This window comes from Bufo gargarizans, chromosome 4 (assembly GCF_014858855.1).
Source record: "Bufo gargarizans isolate SCDJY-AF-19 chromosome 4, ASM1485885v1, whole genome shotgun sequence".
Taxonomy (NCBI): domain Eukaryota; kingdom Metazoa; phylum Chordata; class Amphibia; order Anura; family Bufonidae; genus Bufo; species Bufo gargarizans.
Window position 1 is genome coordinate 513247101 of NC_058083.1, and position 25504 is coordinate 513272604.

At 43.5% G+C, this 25504-nt stretch overlaps 1 protein-coding gene across 3 annotated transcripts in view; it reads left to right on the forward strand.

The window, feature by feature from the left end:
• Positions 1-25504, forward strand: part of LOC122934329 (gastrula zinc finger protein XlCGF57.1-like) — a 114259-nt gene that overhangs the window by 36204 nt on the left and 52551 nt on the right. For 2 of the 3 annotated variants that reach the window (XM_044289717.1, XM_044289719.1), the window contains exons 2-5: positions 105-254; positions 384-563; positions 646-760; positions 842-972. In XM_044289717.1, coding sequence (XP_044145652.1) covers positions 177-254; positions 384-563; positions 646-760; positions 842-972 — 504 coding nt within the window. In that variant the 5' untranslated portion in view covers positions 105-176. Of the gene's footprint in view, positions 1-104; positions 255-383; positions 564-645; positions 761-841; positions 973-3600; positions 3704-17839; positions 20508-25504 lie in introns of those variants that run through there. The other variant, XM_044289718.1, reaches the window with a different exon arrangement.

Here is a 25504-nt window from a genome sequence, read left to right on the forward strand (position 1 = left end):
ACACGTTATTATCTCTTCCAGTGTTTCCTCTTCTTATCTCCAGTAATTGTATTTTACATGGGATTTTATATGATTTTACATCGGTTCATCTTCTTTCCATTCAGGTTCCTACAATATAGGATCCGCTCAGCGTATATCTCCTATATAAGATCATTCTCCTGATTGACCCATCAAGGATGGATAGGGATGGGGACAAGATGACAGAGAGTATAATAAATCTCACCCTAGAGATCCTCCTCCGGCTTACTGGAGAGGTGAGAGATTCTGATGATGTCGCATTACATCATCTTCTCTATGTTACTAACAGATGGACATGACTGGAGAGGTGAAGGACTCTGGAGATGTATGGAGTGATATTTATTACTTTGTCTCTCCATAATCAGGAATACATAGTAATGAAGAAGACCTCTAGTGAGCATTGTCAGGCCCCGGTACCTGAAGGACGGGGAGGAATCCTGAGCCCAATATCCAGGCCGACACCTCCCATCCCGATACATGAGAAAGTCAACAGAGAGAAGATCCTAGAGCTCACCAACAAGATCATTGAGCTTCTGACTGGAGAGGTGACATCGCTGGGAATGCCGGGACATTATACAGTAACGCTATGAAGGGATCTGGGTGATGACTGTATCATTGTGTTGTCAGGTTCCTATAAGGTGTCAGGATGTCGCCGTCTATTTCTCCATGGAGGAGTCTGAGTATTTAGAAGAATACAAAGATCTGTACAAGAACGTCATGATAGAGGATCACCAGCCACCAAGTAAAAGACATGACTAAATACACACGTCCTCTCACTAGTTATATGTAAGAAATTAATTGTCACCGTATGTTTTTCCTACAGTTAAAGAAGAGAAAACAACTCCCAGTCTTCTTCTTCTACAGGATGAGAGATGTCCCAGTCCTCTTCTTCTACAGGATGGTTCAGAAGAACATCAAAGCATTCCATATGATGATCAGATAGATGGAAATAAGGTCTCATGAAAAGTTCTCTATGATCTGTAGAAGTGCTGTGAAGATCTTGTGTTCAGTCTTGTTTTATAAACCAGTATCATATGTTATGTCCTTGTATAATGAGAAAGGTAGAGATGGCAGGATTATAGCTAACTATAGACCTTGCATGTCGTCTGGATATTCTCACAGTTTTCTGGTCAGTAGAGACTGCTGGTTGGAATAAGGAACCAACTAAATGCATATATACAGGAGACCTGCAGATATTTTTGGGTCAGACAATGAAACTTGGCACATGTAGATCCACTGTGTCTCTTGAACACATTTGACATGGTTCTGCTCCAAAGTGTGTTATATACAGTTAGGTCCATAAATATTGGGACACCAACACAATTCTAACATTTTTGGCTCTATACACCACCACAATAGATTTGAAATGAAACTAACAAGATGTGCTCTAACTGCAGACTGTCAGCTTTAATTTGAGGGTATTTACATCCAAATCAGGTGTAGGAATTGCAACAGTTTGCATATGTGCCGCCCACTTGTTAAGGGACCAAAAGTAATGGGACAATTGGCTTCTCAGCCGTTCCATGGCCAGGTGTGTGTTATTCCCTCATTATCCCAGCAGATAAAAGGCCCAGAGTTCATTTCAAGTGTGCTATTTGCATTTGGAATATGTTGCTGTCAACTCTCAAGATGAGATCCAAAGAGCTGTCACTATCAGTGAAGCAAGCCATCATTAGGCTGAAAAAACAAAACAAACCCATCAGAGAGATATCAAAGAAACTGTTTGGAACAGTGTTAAAAAGAAGGAACGCACCGGTGAGCTCAGCAACACTAAAAGACCCAGAAGACCATGGAAAACAACTGTGGTGGATGACCGAAGAATTCTTTCCTTGGTGAAAAAACAACCTTCATAACATTTGGCCAGATCAAGAACACTCTCCAGGAGGTAGGTGTATGTGTGTCAAAGTCAACACTCAAGAGAAGACTTCACCAGAGTGAATACAGAGGGTTCACCACAAGATATAAACTATTGGCGAGCCTCAAAAACAGGAAGGCCAGATTAGAGTTTGCCAAACGACATTTAAAAAAGCCTTCACAGTTCTGGAACAACATCCTATGGACAGATGAGACCAAGATCAACTTGTACCAGAGTGATGGGAAGAGTATGGAGAAGGAAAGGAACTGCTCATGATCCTAAGCATACCACCTCATCAGTGAAGCATGGTGGTGGTAGTGTCATGGCGTGGGCATGTATGGCTGCCAATGGAACTGGTTCTCTTGTATTTATTGATGATGTGACTGCTGACAAAAGCAGCAGGATGAATTCTGAAGTGTTTTGGGCAATATTATCTGCTCATATTCAGCCAAATGCTTCAGAACTCATTGGACGGCGCTTCACAGTGCAGATGGTCAATGACCCAAAGCATACTGCAAAAGCAACCAAAGAGTTTTTTAAGGGAAAGAAGTGGAATGTTATGCAATGGCCAAGTCAATCACCTGACCTGAATCCGATTGAGCATGCATTTCACTTGCTGAAGACAAAACTGAAGGGAAACTGCCCCAAGAACAAGCAGGAACTGAAGACAGTTGCAGTAGAGGCCTGGCAGAGCATTACCAGGGATGAAACCTAACGTCTGGTGATGTCTATGCATTCCAGACTGCAGGCTGTAATTGACTGCAAAGGATTTGCAACCAAGTATTAAAAAGTAAAAGTTTAATTTATGATTATTATTCGGTCCCATTACTTTTGGTCCCTTAACAAGTAGGAGGCACATATGCAAACTGTTGTAATTCCTACACCGTTCACCTGATTTTGATGTAAATACCCCCAAATTATAGCTGACAGTCTGCAGTTAAAGCACATCTTGTTCGTTTCAATTCAAATCCATTGTGGTGGTGTATAAATTTTAGAATTGTGTCAATTTCCCAATATTTATGGACCTGACTGTACTGCCCACCTTCCCTCCACTTTATCCCCTGTAAAGGGATCTGGACTTTGTTGCAGGGGAACCACTAGGCTGCTGCACTTGAAGTGACTGGTGACCCACGGGGTCAGGAAAGGCAGAATACATGCAGTCCGATAAATGGTCCATTGTCAGGGCAAGCAGCTAAGGAACAGAATAGAGATCAGGCAAGGGTCAGGTCAGGCAGCAAAGAGTCCAATCTAGAAGTCAGGCAGAAGTCTGTACACAGAACAAGCTTTGCATGAAACTAGCATACTAGAACCTACTGATCAGGCTCCTTTCCATGGCTTGTAGAGATCAGAGTGCGTGCATGCCGGCCCTATAAGAGCCAGAGATAGTGTGTGTGCACACATGACCTATGGGCAGAGAAGGTCATTATCGGCAGGAAGCAGGCCTCAGCTTGTGTGGGAGGACAGCGTTATTCCAGCAGCCGGGACCACTGGGAAGGGAGAGAGGGATGTCTGTGGGACTGGACCACTGGATATGGAGCAGGTAAACCAGGCAGCAGGCGTGCCCACCAGCAGGAAGGAGAGGAGCTATAGGCATAGACCGCTGCCATAGCAGATAACTCTGCTGTCATTTCATCACTTTTTGTAATTTATGATCTTTTCTGGTCACATCAAACATTCCACACGACTTCTCCATCAGTCTGCTGACTTTTACAATTTCTGTTTCACAGGTTTTAAATCTGGATAAAGATCTGAACAATATTACGTCTGAAGATACATATGTGAGGGGTGATGAGCAGATCATAGAGGACATTCCCACCGATAACCACCCAGGTGAGTAGTAACCACTACATAAAGCAGAGAAGACTCACAGATTCTGCTCCTTCACTGCCTACTGATGACTCATTGTATAGTCAGGTAGTGGTGGCAGTTTGGGGGTCACATATTGTACTTTCTCACAGGTTTTCCTTTATTAGCACACAATTGTTACCGATACCAGGTGTCCCACAGTATTGATCAGAAGGTTGGGGTTATCACCCATTCTTCTACCTTCTATGAACCCTCTTTCCGTAGTACTTAGAGGCTTTACTGACACAAATTTTTGGAAATAGGAAAAGCCTTATGGTAGAGCCGAAATAAAAAGAGCTGAAATAAAAAAGAGCCAGCAATGAACAGTAGCCGCCGCCTGTCTGATCATAAAGATCTCACAATGTTCTGCCCTAAAGAAGTAATCATAGGAGGACAAATCCCCAGTGGTCAGTGACAGCTTGCCGGCCATTCTGCTCCCCCCTTCCTGCTAAAGACTTCAATGCTATACCCCACTCTCTCCAGGGGCTCTGACCAATCCCTGTATATGGGGCCCCAAAATATCTCATGGCAGCTGTTAAATGGTCCCCTTGTTGACACCTCAGAGAACAGTCACAGTCCTGGTCTGACAACATATAGGATTATTGTATGTGCAGAGAGGTTTTATAAGGGAGCAGTTCTCTATTTGCCTTACACAGTGTGTTATCGGGTTCTAGACATAAATTGTAAACCCAGTGGTGTCCTAGTATCACACCCAGACAGGGAGGGGGGGGGGGGAATTGTGTAATCAATATTAGAGCCACCTATAGACTGTATCTAGTAGTACTAAAAGTAATACATTCTTCATTTTCACTGGAATAATAGTTTTTTTAAATAAATGTTATAAATGTTTTGACTATTATAAAAAATCCATTAAATGGAACCGGTCATCAGAAGTGGCCTATTTATTTATTGTATTTATGGAGGAGATGACGCTGTGTCTCGCCTCATCCAGCGGTACGCCCCAGTGACTACCTGAACTATGTTTGATGACATCAGGTACATTTCACAAGTGGATTTTTCCTACAAACAACCTGATTGTCAAATTGTACAAAACCTGTTTCTGAAAGCCGGCATCTCGAACAATGGGACATGTAAATAGGTCAATAACACTCTCCAAAAGACATACTGATAGGGAACTTAGATTGCGAGCCCCATTGGGGACAGTGTGAGCCTAATGTCTGTATAGCCCGGCTGAATATATTAGCGCTATATAAATGCAGAACATAAATGCTATAAATAAACAAATAGGCCTCTTCTGATGATAGGTACCATTTAATGGATTTTTATCATCAGAAGTGAAATAATGTGAGTCCGTATGACATGCAGAATCACTGCACACTTCACTTATTTGGGCAGTCACTGGGCCAAAACCGACAAAATAACTGAAGTATCAACTCAGCCTTACAGGTCAATGATGGCGTCAAGAAGAAGCGCACTCCTTTTACACCGTCGTCAGCTGATTCCACATAGATGCCTACAGAACCTGTTCTATTAAACACTTATACAAGTAGAGCCCCCCCCGACAGAGTGGAGAGGGTGTCAGCAGTAAGTTTGTGTTGACGTCACTGATTATTTTGCCCTTCCTCTGATCCATCAGAACAATAACCCAGAAAAAACAGATCCTGTCTGTGGAGCATCCGCCTTCACTCGGTCAGCATTTGCTCAGTAATCCATCAGTATTGCCAATGCCCAAAAAAAAAAAACAGGAGTGGATCAAAAACAGAGATGACACGTGAATGGAATATTTGCATGTCTTCTGTGTTTTGTACCCACTCCTGCTTTTGGCTACCAAATCATAAGCCAATCCTGATGGGACCATACAGGTCTTACAGCTGCTACACAGACAAGATCCGTTGTGCATCTCATTTTTCCTTCCTTCTGACAGATCAGAAGAAGGGTCAAATAAATGATGTCAGCCAGGCCGAAAGACAAAATAGTGGCCCAGTCATGAAGTAGGGAGGGTGGAAACAGCATAAGAAGTCCTCAGAGTGGCCCTATGTCATAGTGGGGAGGTGGAAGCAGCAGGAGGAGACCACAGAGTGACCCTATGACATAATGGGGAGGGTGGGAACAGCATGAGGAGTCCACAGAGTGGCAAGGTAACATACTGTGGAGGTGGCAGCAGCATGATGAGACCACAGAGTGACCCACAGTGTTAGATCAAATAAATAAAAATTAAATGAAAACACCCCAGAAAAGTCTGTAATTTTCTCACTTCACCACACAACAGCTAATACAACATATTACTGCACAGCTGAATGGCAAATATATTTTTCTTTTGCCACTAATACACGGCAAAAAGGGCTTTACCACATATAACTGCACCGCACAAGGGCAAATAAGACGTACTGTAGAAATATTTCATTGTAATAAACCCTGTTAATGGCTGTATCAAACAGCACTTGCACCCCAATAACAAGAACGGTTTGCTCAGAGCGGTATAATGGCAATTTGGATCCCCAGTCAGTGCAGCAAGGTGTAATAGGATTGTTCCTATTACCCAGGCTGTGACCTCCCCTACTGAACCCTGTTCTACATAAATCCTGTGGAATGATTCCTCCCTATCCTTTCCCTGCACCTTGAATAATCCTTCCCTTAACTTAAATCGTTTTTTTTACCACAATGAAGTTGTTTCTACCACTGTCCCTAGCGCCTGCTGACGTCTCTCCCTGCACTAAGTACACTGGAAAATGGCAGAATCCCAGATGGCAGAGGCTATTTATAGGGCTGTGACATCACAGGGCTGGTTGGCTGCATGCAGGCCCGTTTTAGATAAAGTGCGACCCTGGGCAAAATTAAAGGTGGGGCCCCAAATCCTGAAATATTGGACTAGCATTCGGACAACTTTGTAGGCACGGACAACGGTTGCAACCACAGCAGCTGAGTGTAGAATGCCATATTATATCTCTTTAGCTTTTCCACTGTAAGCTGCTGATCCTGCAGCCTCTTTAGGGATGTTCACACAGAGTATTATTTTTTTTCTAATTTTATAAAACACTTTTTGATGCAGTTTTGGCGTGGATTTTCATTCCTTCCCCTTTTCAATGGGAATTGTGGACATGGACCCTGCGTTATGAAAGGCCAGGGCACTTCTGTTTTTCCATGGTGCAGTTTATAAAACCACAAGCTGGAAAAAAGGTATTGTCCCATCTGGGCCCCTGAAGTGAAGGGAGAGCACAGTGTGCATTCATCGTCACCCTCCATTAGGGTCCATTCACACGTCCGTTGTTTCTTTCCTGATCTGTTCCGTTTTTTGCGGAACAGATCTGGACCAGATCTGGACCCATTCATTTTCAATGGGTCCTGAAAAAAAACGGACAGCACAATGTCAGATTTTTTTTCAGGACCCATTGAAAATGAATGGGTCCAGATCTGGTCCAGATCTGTTCAGCAAAAAACGGAACAGATCAGGAAAGAAACAACGGACGTGTGAATGGACCCTTAGGCCCCTTTCACACGGGCGAGATTTCCGCGCGGGTGCGATGCGTGAGTTGAACGCATTGCACCCGCACTGAATCCTGACCCATTCATTTCTATGGGGCTGTTCACATGAGCGGTGATTTTCACGCATCACTTATGCGTTGCGTGAAAATCGCAGCATGTTCTATATTCAGCGTTTTTCACGTAACGCAGGCCCCATAGAAATGAATGGGGTTGCGTGAAAATCGCAAGCATCCGCAAGCAAGTGCGGATGCGGTGCGATTTCCACGCATGGGTTCTAGGTGACAGTCTATTCACTGAATTTTTTTCCCTTATAACATGGTTATAAGGGAAAATAATAGCATTCTGACTACAGAATGCTTAGTATAATAGTGCTGGGAGGGTTAAAAAAAATAAAAAAAGTTAACTCACCTTATCCCCATGATCGCCTAGTTCCCGGTCGGTCTGTTCTTTAGCTGTGACTAAAGGACCTTTGATGACGTCAGATCACATGCTCCATCACCATGGTGATGGACCATGTGATTGGAGCATGTGATCTGACATCACCAAAGGTCATTCAGCAGACAGCTAAAGAACAGACCGGGATCTACACGATCATGGGGATAAGGTGAGTTAACTTTTTTATTTTTTTAACCCTTCCAGCGCTATTATACTAAGCATTCTGTATTCAGAATGCTATTATTTTCCCTTATAACCATGTTATAAGGGAAAATAATACAATCTTCAGAACATCAATCCCAAGCCCGAACTTCTGTGAAGAAGTTCGGGTTTGGGTACCAAACATGCGCGTTTTTTCTCACGCGAGTGCAAAACGCATTACAATGTTTTGCACTCGCGCGGAAAAATCGCGGGTGTTTCCGCAACGCACCCGCACATTTTTCCGCAACGCCCGTGTGAAACCAGCCTTATGCTATGAGTGTTCTGATAATAGCTGATCACTGACTCTGCTATTTTAAAAAATTCTATAGCAGTGAACGGAGATAATGCTGCGCATGCTCACTGTTATGGGGAACGTGTGGACGCCACACTGTAAGGCTCCATTCACATGTCCGTAGTGTATTGCGGATCCGCAATACACTGGGCCGGCACCCCCATAAAAATGCCTATTCTCGTCCGCATTTGCGGACAAGAATAGGACATGTTCTACTTTTTTACGGAGCCACGCACCGGAAATGCGGATGTGGACAGCACTGTGTATGCTGTCCACATCTTTTCCATCCCCATTGAGAATGAATGGGTCCGCACCCGTTCCGCAAAATTGTGGAACGGATGTGAACCCATTCCACGAACGTGTGAATGGAGCCTATGGGGGACCTGTGGATATCGCACTGTTATGGGGGATCTGTGGATGACACTGTTATGGAGGGATCTGTGGATGACGCACTGTTATGGGGGATCTGTGAATGTCACACTGTTATGGGGGATCTGTGAATGTCACACTGTTATGGAGGATCTGTGGATGACACTGTTATGGGGGATCTGTGAATGTCACACTGTTATGGGGGATCTGTGAATGTCACACTGTTATGGGGGATCTGTGGATGATACACTGTTATGGGGGATCTGTGAATATCACACTGTTATGGGGGATCTGTGGATGTCACACTGTTATGGGGAACGTGTGGATGTCACATTGGTATGGGGAACGTGTGGATGACACACTGTTATGGGGAACGTGTGGATGACACACTGTTATGGGGAACGTGTGGATGACACACTGTTATGGGAAACGTGTGAATGTCACACCGTTATGGGGGACCTGTGGATGTCACACCGTTATGGGGGACCTGTGGATGACACACTGTTATGGGGAACCTGTGGATGACACACTGTTATGGGGGACCTGTGGATGTCACACCGTTATGGGGGACCTGTGGATGTCACACTGTTATGGGGGACCTGTGGATGACACACCGTTATGGAGGATCTGTGGAGGACACTGTTATGGGGTATCTGTGGATGACACTGTTATGGGGTATCTGGCTTTGTTTCGGCCACAATGTGTGACATAGCTTTACAGATTCCTTTATTAGCAGTATTGGTTTGCTTCCCCCAAGTACTGAAAAAAACTGCTAATTTGGACTCGGGTTCTTAATCTATACGCGCCCCCCCCCCCCCCACCATTGACAATGCAGACCACCTACACAATGTTGTCTTCATTAGTTTAACTAGTGCCTTTCCATCGCCCAGACAGCCATGTGGTAATTAAACACAGCACGGCCACGTCAAAAGCACCACACGAGCATGCAGTTTGGTTGTGCCCTGCAGTCTCATTGAGCACCCAGGAGGGGTCACAGGGAGCACCCAGGAGGGGGCACAGGCGAAACACAGAGCTGACAGTGGGAACTCGCAGGTCAGTGACCATCAGTACTTGAGGGCAGTGCAGGGCTGCTACAATGAGAGTGTGACCCCAGCAGCCCTGCACCCCCTCCTCCAGAGACACTGCTGCATGATTCTTACTAGATGGTACCAGGTGCTTTAATAGGAGGGTCCTGGGAGCTCCTGCAGTCCGGCATCTGAGGTCAGAGCCTGTGGGTCAGATGCAGCAGAAGGCCCGGTCATCCCAGTCTGACGTTTGGGCCTTGCAGCCTGGAACAAGTGCAGGCAAAGGCTGGGGGGCGGGGCTATGTTACCTCCGCCCACACAGAGCGTCCTGATGCCGGTCTGTGGCTTCAGGATTGTGGGTAATGCTGGCCTGTCACTGAGCTCTGGTGAGACTGGGGGGGGGGGCAGGGGGCCCATGCATGGCATTATGGGTGATCCCGCCTTCCCATAGTTCCTTTCTCCATGTCCTCACACGTGCAGCAGCCATTTTAGGAAAAAATGTGATTCGTTGCCAATCAAAATTTCAATTTCCCTATATGTCTACTTCATGTTTGGATAATTTTGTAAATGACATTTTCTTTTTTTTTGGGGGGGGGGGGGGGGAGATGTTAGAAGGCTTAGAAGTTTAGAAGCAAACCTTTACATTTTTCAGAAAATTTCCAAAACCCACTCTTTAACCACTTCAGCCCCGCTAGGTGAAACCCCCTTCATGACCAGGCCACTTTTTACACTTCGGCACTACACTACTTTCACCGTTTATCGCTCGGTCATGCAACTTACCACCCAAATGAATTTTACCTCCTTTTCTTCTCACTAATAGAGCTTTCATTTGGTGGTATTTCATTGCTGCTGGCATTTTTACTTTTTTTGTTATTAATCAAAATGTAACGATTTTTTTGCAAAAAAATGACATTTTTCACTTTCAGCTGAAAAATTTTGCAAAAAAAACGACATCCATATATAAATTTTTCGCCAAATTTATTGTTCTACATGTCTTTGATGAAAAAAAAAATGTTTGGGCAAAAAAAAAAATGGTTTGGGTAAAAGTTATAGCATTTACAAACTATGGTACAAAAATGTGAATTTCCGCTTTTTGAAACAGCTCTGACTTTCTGAGCACCTGTCATGATTCCTGAGGTTCTACAATGCCCAAACAGTAGAAAACCCCCACAAATGACCCCATTTCGGAAAGTAGACACCCTAAGGTATTCGCTGATGGGCATAGTGAGTTCATAGAACTTTTTATTTTTTGTCACAAGTTAGCGGAAAATGATGATGATTTTATTTTTTTTATTTTTTCTTACAAAGTCTCATATTCCACTAACTTGCGACAAAAAATAAAAAATTCTAGGAACTCACCATGCCCCTCACAGAATACCTTGGGGTGTCTTCTTTCCAAAATGGGGTCACTTGTGGCGTAGTTATACTGCCCTGGCAATTTAGGGGCCCAAATGTGTGAGAAGAAGTTTGCAATCAAAATGTGTAAAAAATGACCGGTGAAATCCAAAAGGTGCACTTTGGAATATGTGCCCCTTTGCCCACCTTGGCAGCAAAAAAGTGTGACACATCTGGTATCGCCGTACTCAGGAGAAGTTGGGGAATGTGTTTTGGGGTGTCATTTTACATATACCCATGCTGGGTGAGAGAAATATCTTGGCAAAAGACAACTTTTCCCATTTTTTTATACAAAGTTGGCATTTGACCAAGATATTTTTCTCACCCAGCATGGGTATATGTAAAATGACACCCCAAAACACATTGCCCAACTTCTCCTGAGTACGGCGATACCAGATGTGTCACACTTTTTTGCTGCCAAGGTGGGCAAAGGGGCACATATTCCAAAGTGCACCTTTCGGATTTTGCAGGGCATTTTCTACACATTTTGATTGCAAGGTACTTCTCACACATTTGGGCCCCTAAATTGCCAGGGCAGTATAACTACCCCACAAGTGACCCCATTTTGGAAAGAAGACACCCCAAGGTATTCCGTGAGGGGCATGGCGAGTTCCTAGAATTTTTTATTTTTTGTCGCAAGTTAGTGGAATATGAGACTTTGTAAGGAAAAAAGAAAAAAAAAGAAAAATCATCATTTTCCGCTAACTTGTGACAAAAAATTAAAAATTCTAGGAACTCGCCGTGCCCCTCACGGAATACCTTGGGGTGTCTTCTTTCCAAAATGGGGTCACTTGTGGCGTAGTTATACTGCCCTGGCAATTTAGGGGCCCAAATGTGTAAGAAGTACCTTGCAATCAAAATCTGTAAAAAATGGCCGGTGAAATCCGAAAGGTGCTCTTTGGAATATGTGCCCCTTTGCCCACCTTGGCTGCAAAAAAGTGTCACACATGTGGTATCGCCGTACTCAGGAGAAGTTGGGTAATGTGTTTTGGGGGGTCATTTTACATATACCCATGCTGGGTGAGAGAAATATCTTGGCAAAAGACAACTTTTCCCATTTTTTTATACAAAGTTGGCATTTGACCAAGATATTTTTCTCACCCAGCATGGGTATATGTAAAATGACACCCCAAAACACATTCCCCAACTTCTCCTGAGTACGGCGATACCACATGTGTGACACTTTTTTGCAGCCAAGGTGGGCAAAGGGGCCCAAATTCCTTTTAGGAGGGCATTTTTAGACATTTGGATCCCAGACTTCTTCTCACACTTTCGGGCCCCTAAAAAGCCAGGGCAGTATAAATACCCCACATGTGACCCCACTTTGGAAAGAAGACACCCCAAGGTATTCAATGAGGGGCATGGCGAGTTCCTAGAATTTTTTTTTTTTGCATAAGTTAGCGGATATTGATTTTTTTTGTTGTTTTTTTCTCACAAAGTCTCACTTTCCGCTAACTTAGGACAAAAATTTCAATCTTTCATGGACTCAATATGCCCCTCACGGAATACCTTGGGGTGTCTTCTTTCCGAAATGGGGTCACATGTGGGGTATTTATACTGCCCTGGCTTTTTAGGGGCCCTAAAGCGTGAGAAGAAGTCTGGAATATAAATGTCTAAAAATGTTTACGCATTTGGATTCCGTGAGGGGTATGGTGAGTTCATGTGAGATTTTATTTTTTGACACAAGTTAGTAGAATATGAGACTTTGTAAGAAAAAACAAAAACAAACAAAAAATTTCCGCTAACTTGTGCCAAAAAAAATGTCTGAATGGAGCCTTACCAGGGGGGGGGGGGGGGTGATCAATGACAGGGGGGTGATCACCCATATAGACTCCCTGATCACCCCCCTGTCATTGATCACCCCCCCTGTAAGGCTCCATTCAGACATCCGCATGATTTTTTACGGATCCATGGATACATGGATCGGATCCACAGAACGCATGCGGACGTCTGAATGGAGCCTTACAGGGGGGTTATCAATGACAGGGGGTGATCAGGGTAATCAGGGTGATCACCCCCCTGTCACTGATCACCCCCCCTGTAAGGCTCCATTCAGACATCCGCATGATTTTTTACGGATCCATGGATACATGTATCGGATCCACAGAACGCATGCGGACGTCTGAATGGAGCCTTACAGGGGGGTTATCAATGACAGGGGGTGATCAGGGTAATCAGGGTGATCACCCCCCTGTCACTGATCACCCCCCCTGTAAGGCTCCATTCAGACATCCGCATGATTTTTTACGGATCCATGGATCGGATCCACAAAACGCATGCGGACGTCTGAATGGAGCCTTACAGGGGGGTTATCAATGACAGGGGGTGATCAGGGTAATCGGGGTGATCACCCCCCTGTCACTGATCACCCCCCCTGTAAGGCTCCATTCAGACATCCGCATGATTTTTTACGGATCCATGGATACATGGATCGGATCCACAGAACGCATGCGGACGTCTGAATGGAGCCTTACAGGGGGGTTATCAATGACAGGGGGTGATCAGGGTAATCAGGGTGATCACCCCCCTGTCACTGATCACCCCCCCTGTAAGGCTCCATTCAGACATCCGCATGATTTTTACGGATCCATGGATCGGATCCACAGAACGCATGCGGACGTCTGAATGGAGCCTTACAGGGGGGTTATCAATGACAGGGGGTGATCAGGGAGTGTATATGGGTGATCACCCGCCTGTCATTGATCACCCACCATTCAGACGTCCGCATGTGTTTTGCGGATCCGATCCATGTATCCATGGATCCGTAAAAATCATGCGGATGTCTGAATGGAGCCTTACAGGGGGGGTGATCAGTGACAGGGGGGTGATCAATGACAGGGGGTGATCAGGGAGTGTATATGGGTGATCACCCGCCTGTCATTGATCACCCCCCTGTAAGGCTCCATTCAGACGTCCGTATGCTTTTTGCGGATCCGATCCATGTATCCGTGGATCCGTAAAAATCATACGGACGTCTGAACGGAGCCTGACAGGGGGGTGATCAATGACAGGGCGGTGATCAATGACAGGGGGGTGATCAGGGAGTTTATATGGGGTGATCATGGGTGATCGGGGGTTTATAAGGGGTTAATAAGTGACGGGGGGGGGGTGTAGTGTAGTGTGGTGTTGGGTGCGACTGTACTGACCTACCTGAGTCCTCTGGTGGTCGATCCTAACAAAAGGGACCACCAGAGGACCAGGTAGGAGGTATATTAGACGCTGTTATGAAAACAGCGTCTAATATACCTGTTAGGGGTTAAAAAATTCGGATCTCCAGCCTGCCAGCGAACGATCGCCGCTGGCATGCTGGAGATCCACTCGCTTACCTTCCGTTCCTGTGAGCGCGCGCGCCTGTGCGCGCGCGTTCACAGGAAATCTCGGCTCTCGCGGGAGGACGCGTATATGCGTCCACCCAGAAGAGCAGGACCGCCGGCAGGACGCAATCCTGCGTACGGCGGTCCTGAGGTGGTTAAGGACCAGTTCAGGTCTCAAGTCACTTTGTGAGGCTTACATTATAGAAACCACCCATAAATGGCCCCATTTTAGAAACTACACCCCTTAAGGTATTCAAAACTAATTTTGCAAACTTTGTTAACCCTATAGGTGTTCCACAGGAATTAAAGGGAACCTGTCACGTTTTATAGTGTCCTAACTAAGGGCAACATAAATAATTGACTGATTCTCGTAGCAAAATGCTGGGTCACTTTCTTTAATTGACCCAGTCAATCTGCCAACATCTTGTATTGAAAAGCTCCAGCTCATAATGATGAGTCATGAATATTTATGAGCTCCTGACTCTCCCCGCCTACCTGCTGCTGATTGACAGTTTTTTTCATATGAATCAGCAGCAGGTGGGCAGGGGAGTGGCTATAGCTCTGAATTATAAAAACGCTGGACTCACTGACATCACGCTGGACTCAAATCAGCTCATTAGCATGCAGCATGTGGCATCTTTGTGTGTATATTATGAGGTAACCATCTGTCACACCAGTAAGTGAATACATCTAAGGTACCTTTTTAGTAGTTAATGATTGTATATAATTAGTTAGATTATAATCAAATATCCACATGACAGGTTCCCTTTAAGTCAATTGTCCAATTACTTTTGGTCCCTTTAAAGGGAACCTGTCACCTCTACTATGCTACCCTCATTGAGCGTTTCTAAATGTTTATTGTTTATTTATATTTTACTGTGCAAGCCTTCTAAAAGATCGTTAATAAATATATTGAAGAGGATAGGGCCCAATACTGACCCCTGAGGTACTCCACTAGTGACAGTGACCCCTCCAGTACTGACCCCTGAGGTACTCCACTAGTGACAATGACCCCTCCAGTACTGACCCCTGAGGTACTCCACTAGTGACAGTGACCCAATCGGAGTGTGTACCACTAATAACCACCCTCTGTTTTCTATTACTGAGCCAGTTACTTACCCACATACATACATTTTCTCCCAGTCCGAGCATTCTCATTTTATATACTAACCTTTTATGTGGTACAGTGTCAAATGCTTTAGAGAAGTCCAGATATACGACATCCATTGATTCGCCGCTGTCAAGTCTAGAACTTACCTCCTCATAGAAACTGATTAAATTAGTCTGACATGACCGATCCCTCATGAAGCCATGCTGATATGGCGTTATTTGCTTATTTTCATTGAGGTGCTCAAAGATAGCATCTCTTAGAAAACCTTCAAACAGTTTACCCACGACGGATGTTAAACATAACGGCCTATAGTTTCCAGGCTCTGTTTTTGGACCCTTTTTGAAAATTGGCACCACATTTGCTATGCGCCAATCCTGTGTAACACTTCCTGTCAGTATAGAGTCCTTAAATATCAGAATTAAGGGTCTGGCTATGACATTACTTAATTCTCTTAGGATATGGGGGTGTATGCCATCCGATCCTGGCGATTTGTCTATTAATCTTTTTAAGATGCCGCTGTACTTCTTCTGGGTCAGACAGGGCACTTTTAATGGGGAATTTACTTTTGCATTCTGCATTTCATATGACAGTTTATTTTTATCAGTTAATTCAGTAGAGAAAAAAATATTTTGGAGCTTTGCTTTCTCCTCATCTCTCTGCAACTCCCCCCTCATCACTCTGTAAAGGGCCGACACCTTCAGATTTATACTTTTTACCATTTATGTAATTAAAGAACATTTTAGGGTTAGTTTTGCTCTCTTTGGCAATTAATCTCTTGGTCTCTAGTTTTGGCCGCTTTTATTTGTTTTTTTACATATTCTATTTTTTTCCCTTTTAGTTTTTCAGTGCTTCCTCTCGACCCTCCAGTATTAGTGATTCAAATGCTTTCTTTTTGTCATTTATTGCTTTCTTTACAGTTTTATTTATCCACATTGGTTTCTTCTTGTTCCTTAAAGGGTTTCTACCACTTCGGTTTCACATATTTAGCTGTCAGACACTAGCGATCCGCTAGTGTCTGCTCTGCCCAACCATCCTAATATAATTGCTTTTGGGGCAGCCGTTTTGCTAAAAAAAGAACTTTTATTAATATGCTAATGAGCCTCTAGGTGCTATGGGGGCGTCATTAGCACCTAGAGGCTCTGTCTACCTTCAGAAACTGCCGCCGCCCAGCTCGTCCCTCCAGCCCGCCCATCTCCTCCTGAATGCGATCCTCCTTGTGAGCGTATGTATTCTGCGCATTCGCAGTGAATGTCTGACAGCTTCCCTGCTCAGACATCTCCACTGCGCCTGTTCCTCGGAGCGCTATGGCGTCATCGCGCAGGCGCAGTGGAGATGTCTGAGCAAGGAAGCGGTCAGACATTCACTGCGCATGCGCAGAATACATACGCTCACAAGGAGGATCGCATTCAGGAGGAGATGGGCGGGCTGGAGGGACGCGCTGGGCGGCGGCAGTTTCTGAAGGTAGACTGAGCCTCTAGGTGCTAATGGACGCCCCCATAGCACCTAGAGGCTCATTAGCATATTAATAAAAGTTCTTTTTTTAGCAAAACGGCTGCCCCAAAAGCAATTATATTAGGATGGTTGGGCAGAGCAGACACTAGCGGATCGCTAGTGTCTGACAGCTAAATATGTGAAACCGAAGTGGTAGAAACCCTTTAACCTTTTATTCCCAAGAGATATGTACCTATCGCAATTAGATTTTAGGATGCTTTTAAAAATATCCCATTTTGTGGCTGTATTTTTTATTTTTGAGGACTTTCTCCCAGTTAGTTAGGCCTATGACCTCTCTTAGTTGGCTAAATTTAGCTTTTTTGAAATTTGGTATTTTTGTTCCTCCCTGAAGAAACATTCTTATGAATGATAATTGGAAGGTTATAACTTTATGGTCACTATTTCCCAGGTGTCCCCCAACCTGCACATCTGTTGTTCTGTCAGGTCCATTGGTTAATACTAAGTCTAGTATGGCCGTCCCTCTAGTCTGGTCCTGAACCAGTTGGGAAAGGTAATTGTCTTTAGTTATTGCCAAGAACCCGTTTCCTTTATGAGATGTACAGGTTTCAGTTTCCCAGTCTATATCTGAGTATTTGAAGTCCCCATAATAACGACCTCATTATGATTTGCCACCTCATCTATCTGGTTTAGTAGTACATTTTCTGTGAGATGGAAGGTGGGCTTTCAGCTTCAATGTCTGGTGTGTTTTGTGCTTAAGTGCAGTTAGTGATCAGTGTGTGAGACGGACACCAGCTTATAACAATGACTCACAGATCCCTTGTGAACCTATGAAGATGCTGGCTTCAGCACAAGAGTGGAAAATACAAGTGAACAGCCTGGTGACCTAACATCATCATCTACCGGTCCAGGCTATTGGTCTACTGTCAGATTGTTATCGGTTTTCCTATAGTCAGTTGATATTTGAATTTTGCTCTATGACTTGTAATTTGTATGGATTTTCTTTATATAGAACTATTATAAAATGTATATAATTTTAAGGTTCTATTATTTAAAAATGATAAAACTCAGATTTATTCTTGGCAGATGACTGTACCAGGATCTCAGAGAAACATGTGATGTCAGATTTTAGAACAGATGATTGTGGTGTCAGAGAAGATACACATGATGAGCATGCCATTATCTCAGACCTATCCTCAGCCTTTCAGAACAAAGATCTATCATCTGATCCTCTGGATGGATTTCAATCTCCTGATTCATCACAGACTGTTATGCAAAATAAAAGGCACAGAAGAAGTGTTCAACATCAAAGAAGTCATACAGGGGAGAATGCTCTTTCATGCTCAGAATGTGGGAAATGTTGTAAATCTAAATCAGATCTTATTATACATCAGAGAACTCACACAGGGGAGAAGCCATTTTCATGTTCAGAATGTGAAAAACATTTTAACTCTAAATCAGATCTTATTAGACATCAGAGAACTCACACAGGTGTGAAGCCATTTTCATGTTCAGAATGTGAAAAATATTTTAACCGTAAATCACATCTTGTCAGACATAAGAGAATTCACACAGGGGAGAAACCATTTTCATGTTCAGAATGTGAAAAACATTTTAACTCTGAAACACATCTTGTTATGCATAAGAGAACTCACACAGGGGAGAAGCCATTTTCATGTTCAGAATGTGGGAAATGTTTTCAACAGAAATCACAACTTCTTAACCATCAGAGAATTCACACAGGGGCAAAGCCATTTTCTTGTTTAGAATGTGGGAAATGTTTCACTGATAAATCAACTCTTGTTAAACATCAGGCAATTCACACAGGGGAAAAGCCATTTTCTTGTTTAGAATGTGGGAAATGTTTTACTCGTAAATCAACTCTTGTTAAACATCAGAGAAGACACACAGGGGAGAAGCCATTTTCTTGTTTAGAATGTGGGAAATGTTTTATTCGTAAATCAATTCTTGTAATACATGAGAGAACTCACACAGGGGTGAAGCCATTTTCTTGTTTAGAATGTGAGAAATCTTTCATAAATAGATCAAATCTAGTTGCACATCAGAGAATTCACACAGGGGAGAAGCCATTTTCTTGTTTAGAATGTGGGAAATCTTTCCAACAGAAATCAAATCTTACTATACATCAGAGAATTCACACAGAGGAAAAGCCATTTTCTTGTTTACAATGTGGGAAATCTTTTATACAGAAATCAAATCTTATTAAACATCAGAGAATTCACACTGGAAAGAAGCAATTTTAATGTTTAGAATGTGGTAACTAGAGATGAGCAAACTTTTAGAAAAATTAAATTCTGCAGCTTGGTCATAGTTCAACAAGAAATTTGATTTGTTCCGAATTAATTTGTCACAAATTACTATTTTAAAACCCCATTTAGCCTATCAACGAGACAATTTTTAACGCCCTCTTAGACCGAAGTGCACCCGTTTAGCAGCCATTAAAATCACCTCATCCATTTGCTCACACAGGGTCTCCTCTCTTGATTGAAAAAGACCTGCTGAAGGACCTGTGCTTAGTGTGATGACTTCACCACGTGATCATGCTGGGAGAGCACGGTGACATCATCACATTGAGTGCAGGTCCTTCGATAGGTCTTTTTTAGTTGAGAGGAGCGGACTGCCTCTGTGCGAGCAAGTGGATTAGGAAAATTTTTTCGTAATCATGAAGCCCAAGGAAATTTGGCTTCATTTAAAATCTAATTTTTCCTAAAATTCTGACTGAATTTCACTTCGGATGGTTCGCTTTTATGAACACTAGTGATAACCATAAAGCAGATCTTGTTAGACATCGGAGAATCCACACGGGGAGATATTATTTTCATGTTCTACAAAGGGATTTTTAAAATTTTAAAAGTTGTAGTTTTTATGGTGCCATTTTGGGGTACACATGACCTCCTAATTAACTTATTTTAATTCTTTCTGGGAGAAAGATGGGGAAAAACATCAATACTGTTTATAAGCTATAAAATTTGCAGCGTTTATTTTTTGCCACAAATGACATAAGTTTTACTACATATAGAAATTTAAAGGACAACTGATTATGCAGGTTAGGCTCATGGAACACTGATAATCACGCCATCCGCTGCTCACCAATGTACCTCTTGCTATCCTACTCTCTGGGGGTTTGGTTCCTTTTCTGCACTGGCTCCTTTTGTTCCTTATATAGGTTACGGACAGCATAACTAGATTATCAGTTAAATCCATGATTTTGTACCATGAGCTTAACCTGTATAATCAATTGTCCTTTATATTTCTTTATGCCTCCATGCCTATATGTAATAGTGCTAGTTTTACAGAATATCCTTATAAGCCATATAGTACCACTATCTCTGATGCAATCTTATCTCATCCATACTTACCTAGTTCTATTTTTTGGACTTCACAGACTTCTATTTTCAGTCTCTCAATCACCATTTCGGATTGCTAATCATGTACCTTTATTGTTTATCATAATTATGTACCCAATTATTTATATTGCCATGTTCTTTTGTCCAGGCCGTGAACAAGGTCTATGTTGGACCAAAACGTTGGCCAGTGACTATTTATGCGGATGGATTAAAATAATGAAATAAAAATAATGAAATAAATAAGAAATCAGTTACAAAATTTCTTCAGTGCCGTGGTATCCTATCAATACTGTTACCCCCTTTACCACTGAGCTCCGCCTATCTCCTAGAGGAGTGCCGTTCAATTCTCTTGTTCACATGATTCCCTTAGACTTTATATAACTGTGTCTAACATATTGTTACCATTAGTTAATAAATATCTGCATTTTGGGCCTATGTCTCTTTATTCTTTAGATAAGATATGGTCCCAGAACCTACGGAGTTAAAGGGTTTCTGTCATCAGAATTAACCCTATTAAACTAGTTGACATTAGCGATGTGCTAATGTCAGCTGAACCTAATTAGCTTATTCCTACTTTTATCTATGCCCCCGTTACTCCAGAAATTTAAGTTTTATAATAAGCTAATTAGCCTCTAGGAGCGGGGGGGGGGGGGGGGGGCATTGCCCCTGCTCCTAGAGGCTCCGTTCTTCCACCTCTGGCCTCGCCCTGCTACACTAGATTGACAGGGCCAGGCAGTGTTCACCTCGTCCTGCCGGACCTGTGCTCTGGGAAAATCTTGGGCCAATTTGGCGCAGGTGCAGTGAGGAAGCCGGCAGTTGCCGAGCACCCTTCACTCACTGTGCCTGCGTCGAATACTGAACGGGACGGTGCAGGCGCGAGATTTACACGGCAGAAGGAGACCAACGCTGCCTGGCCCTATCAATCTAGTGTACCAGGGCGTGGCCAGAGGTGGGAGAACGGAGCCTCTAGGAGCAGGGGTAACACCTCCCCCTGCTCTTAGAGGCTAATTAGCATACAGTATTATAAAACTTATATTTCTGGAGTAACGGGGGCATAGATAGAAGTAGGAATAGGCTAGTTAGGTTCAGCTGACTTTAGCACATGGCTAATGTCGGCTAGTTTAATAGGGTTAATTCTGGTGACAGAAACCCTTTAAGGAAGAGTTGGTGGTCACTGTGTGTGCACATAGTGAGGGGAGACTTCCACCATGGGTCCCAGACTTTTGTGGATTTTTTTTAGGACATTTCGAGGGTCATTTATCAAAGAGACTTTTTACTCTGGTCTTTGATAGCCGCTAGACTGCCAAAGGATGTGCCTAATTTATCACAAAACATACAATTCATAATAACTTAGGCGTATACTCTGGCACTGTGCGTCTGACGTGAAATTCTACTCCACTCCCTGAGAGGAGTAAATTTTAGACAACTTTTACACCTGAAATAGTTTAAATGTTTGTGAATGTGCCAGGGCCAATTTGCCAGCCCCGCCATTCCCTAGTGGCGAGAAGAGTGAAAAAATGTCTGAGTGATAAAGTATTGTCACACAGGCTTGGGCCTTGCGACTTTCTATACTCCCAAATCTGGCATGTAAGTAAATGATCCCATTTCTGTTTTTTTATGTTAAACCTAAATGAGGGAGTCTCCTTCCATCCATCTCATCGCTATATTTTGCTTTGCTAAGAAAAATGTTTTACAATTCACAGTTTGATTTCCATGCACCACTCCAAATGCTCCATATTTGACTTGGGAAGGTCTTCAACCAAAGCGTGCAACTCTCACAAGAGGAATCGGTGCAAGGCAATGGAGACTGTCATTAGCACTTCCCAGGCAGATCTGCATAGGGAAACGTACCGGCGCACCAGCTGCCTTGCTCAGGTCCCCGCTGTCAGTATCCACTTTGACCCCACTGCTGGCCGCAGTGGTGACCTGCTGCCTTTGCATCTTGGCAATTGGGCACATGATGCAAGATGAACGCTGTGGCTAGCAATTTGCTGCAAAGCGGCTCTTGGCAGCAGGGGACCTGAGCAAGGCAGCTAAGGCCAGGGAGTAAAGGAGTCGGGACTCCGTACCGGTGAGCAGGTAAGTGTGCTCCCCTTTGCAGGTCTGCTTAGAAGAGGGGGCTGCCAAAAAACAAAAAAGGTGCACAACCTTTTTAAAACCAGCAACATTTCAGCCACAAAAGGCTGTTTTGGTTCTGCCATGAGGACGAACAAGGAAAGCAAATCAAACACCAGTTTTGGCAAAAACAATTTTTTTTACTACTCTGAAAAGGCAATAAGGTGGGCAAAACTACTGTGAAGGGGCCACAAGGTGGGCATTAGTACTAAGAGGAAATGCCCTAAATTACACTGGGATGGCTCAGTCTTACAGGCCAGCACAGTGCCCCATAATAGATATTTAACATGGACAGGTAGCATCCCTTCCTTATGTGATTATTCTTTTTTTCTCTATCACTGCAATTACCTTTTCCGGATCCACTGACACCCAAGATGAGGTAGGACCAGTTGGTTCTTTAATTTATTGCAAGGTGTATTGGTACCACCTCAGACGATACCACACCTCACAGCCCAGCCTGACGTCACTGGTTTCTAAGTTAAGTTACGTCTTCCCTGGAAGTATGTAAGGTCAGCTTGTCACAGTTTATACAGACACCTTCTGTCCGCACGGGCACAGGGAGTGAGAGAGGGTGCTCCATGCTACCTTGACCATGACACAACCCTGACAAGCTGCGAGAGCCTTTTCACTGCCCCAGTGAAACAGAGCCCTGCCAGCCTGGTAGACTGCCACCAGTTCCTTGTTAGATATAGCCCTGTTCACGGTCCGGGCTTATATCGGGACAGAAACCACCCCCAGGTAGCGTATAACGTTATGCCGAGACGGACGAGTGGGATTCGTGGATCGAGATACAGAACAACGCAAGATTAATTTATATAGTTAATTGCCAATATTGCAGAAAAGATTGGCACTCGCTGTAGATCAATCTTGTATTTATTCAGTCACATATACAGGGAATAAGTGACGCGTTTCAGTGCAATTTTTTTGTTTAAAAAAAATAATATTTATTTTTAAAAAAAGAAGGGAATTTTTACCAAGAAAAAAAGGGGAGATTTGTATTTTTAGTAAGGTAATCTATCAAAGGAAGCTTTGTACGTTGTATTCACGATTGAGTCCACGGGGCTCAATCGTTTGTAGTCGGGGTATCCAATAAGCCTCCCTTTGAAGCAATAATTTATTTCTATCTCCACCTCGGCGTGGGAGGGGTACACTTTCAATAATCTGATAACGTAACTGTGCCACTGTGTGTCTATGTTCGCGGAAATGAAATTGTACGGGAAATAATAAATTTTGCTTTTTTTTGTCTTGTTCCCCGATTCTGAATGAATGCCACTGCTGTTGAATTGTCCGAATGGATTTGGTATTTTAAGTGACTTTGTGCCACTTTCAAGGCTTCCCAAATTGCTCTTAGTTCCTTGTAATTGGATGAAGGAGGTCTTATGGAGTTGGTCCAGATCCCCTGCTAGGGCAAGAAACACTAATCGGACGGAACTATTAACAACTAAGCCTAAAAATCCCACTGAACAGGTAGTCAGATGCATTGGCACCTTTGATGCCCAAAATAATCAAATCTATCAAATTTTGAACAAACACTGGCATGTCCTCTGGGCGGACAATGACCTGAGGGCAGTGATCACCAAGAAACCAAGTGTCACGTATCGTAGAGGCAAAAACCTCAAGGACACCTTGGTCCATAGTTTTTACCATCCCACACCACCTAACACCACCTGGCTCACATCAAAAATTGTGGGTACTTACCCGTGTGGAGATTGCTTCTTCTGTCCCCTTGTGAAGAGATGCCAGTCATTCGTTAACCCTGTGGATGAGAAGGAATACTATATAAGACAATATATTAATTGTAAGACCAAAGGCATTGTCTATGCCATCCAATGCTCGTGCCCTAAAATCTATGTTGGTAAGACGTCTCAGGAGTTTAGGAGGAGAATTTCACAACATCTTAGCAGTATTAACATCGAAGCTGACACCTCAATCTCCAGACACGTCAGGGCCCACAATGGTGGTGACCATAAGGCTTTAAAATTTTGGGGAATTTGTAAGAAAACCCTAGGTGCCAGGAGGGAGACTTGGACGCCATCCTTTTACAGGAAGAGACCAGGTGGATTTATAGGCTTGATAGCCTCAGTCCCAAAGGTCTCAATGAAGGTTTTGCCTTCACAGCCTTTCTAAGAGTGAGGGAGAGGTACTACTTTATGTTGGTTTTTCAATTATTGCATTCTTATTATATATATTTTTGTCCAGTACTGCATTAAGTGTCTATTTTGACATGTTTCAACATTTTGGACCATTATCCCACAGTTTCTGAAATCTTGGGGTGCCACAAGGGTGGTATAAACTATTCGTAATCCTTTTTGAGGGTGTTTTTAGATCTTATAGGGAGATATTTGCCCTATAAAATAGTCAAATGCATCGGAGTCACCTTTGCTAGTAAAGATTGAGGGTTCTAAAGAATTGGTCTAAAATCTATAAATATGGCATACATCCACATCATGCCATTTTTTTGCTGCCAAAAGGTTGGATCTTTGCCGAACTATTATGACTCCTCTATTCAGATATAGTCTTCTGACATTTCATCTTGCGGGTCCCCTAAGACCCCATAGTGACATGTCAGTATGTACTAATAATAATAATTCCTTATATATATACACCTACACTTATTACCTATATCCTCTTGGATTATTATGGGATACATTTCTGTACTATCTATGAGGTCATTCGTTGTTTGCACACACCTAACCCCTAATGACTGTTTATTAGATTGCACTAATGCCACTAATCTATAGTAATAGTAGGCAGTGTGATAGATAAACAGAATAGGCATTTCTGCTATACTGCACTTAGATCGCACTTACTATATTGATGTCTATGGCACAGTTTTTAAGTTATTGGAGCACTTGGTTTGCCCCCTGTATTCAGATGTATAAATGTAGCCTTCACTAACATATATGAAGTGTGTGCGCATGTCACCGCAGCGCGTGCGCATAACCAAAGCCTGGGTCCGATTTAGCCCAAGTGCCTTTGCATCTTCCTGGATGAAGTGTATGCGCATCCCGATTCGGTGCAGCGCATGCGCACTGCACAAATATGGGCTCGATCTAGCCTAAGTGCCTGCGCATCCTCCTAGTGTGCAGCGCCGTCCTGATGATGTAATCGGGAGGCGCCTGACACCGGCGGATGACCTGCCCTGAACTCTGCTTCTAGTATAAGGTGATAGGTCAACATCTAGCGTGTCTTGACTATGAATGGACGATTCTCCTGTCATTTAGTCATTAAACTATTTAACCCTCCTCTCTGTGGCTGCACCCATTGC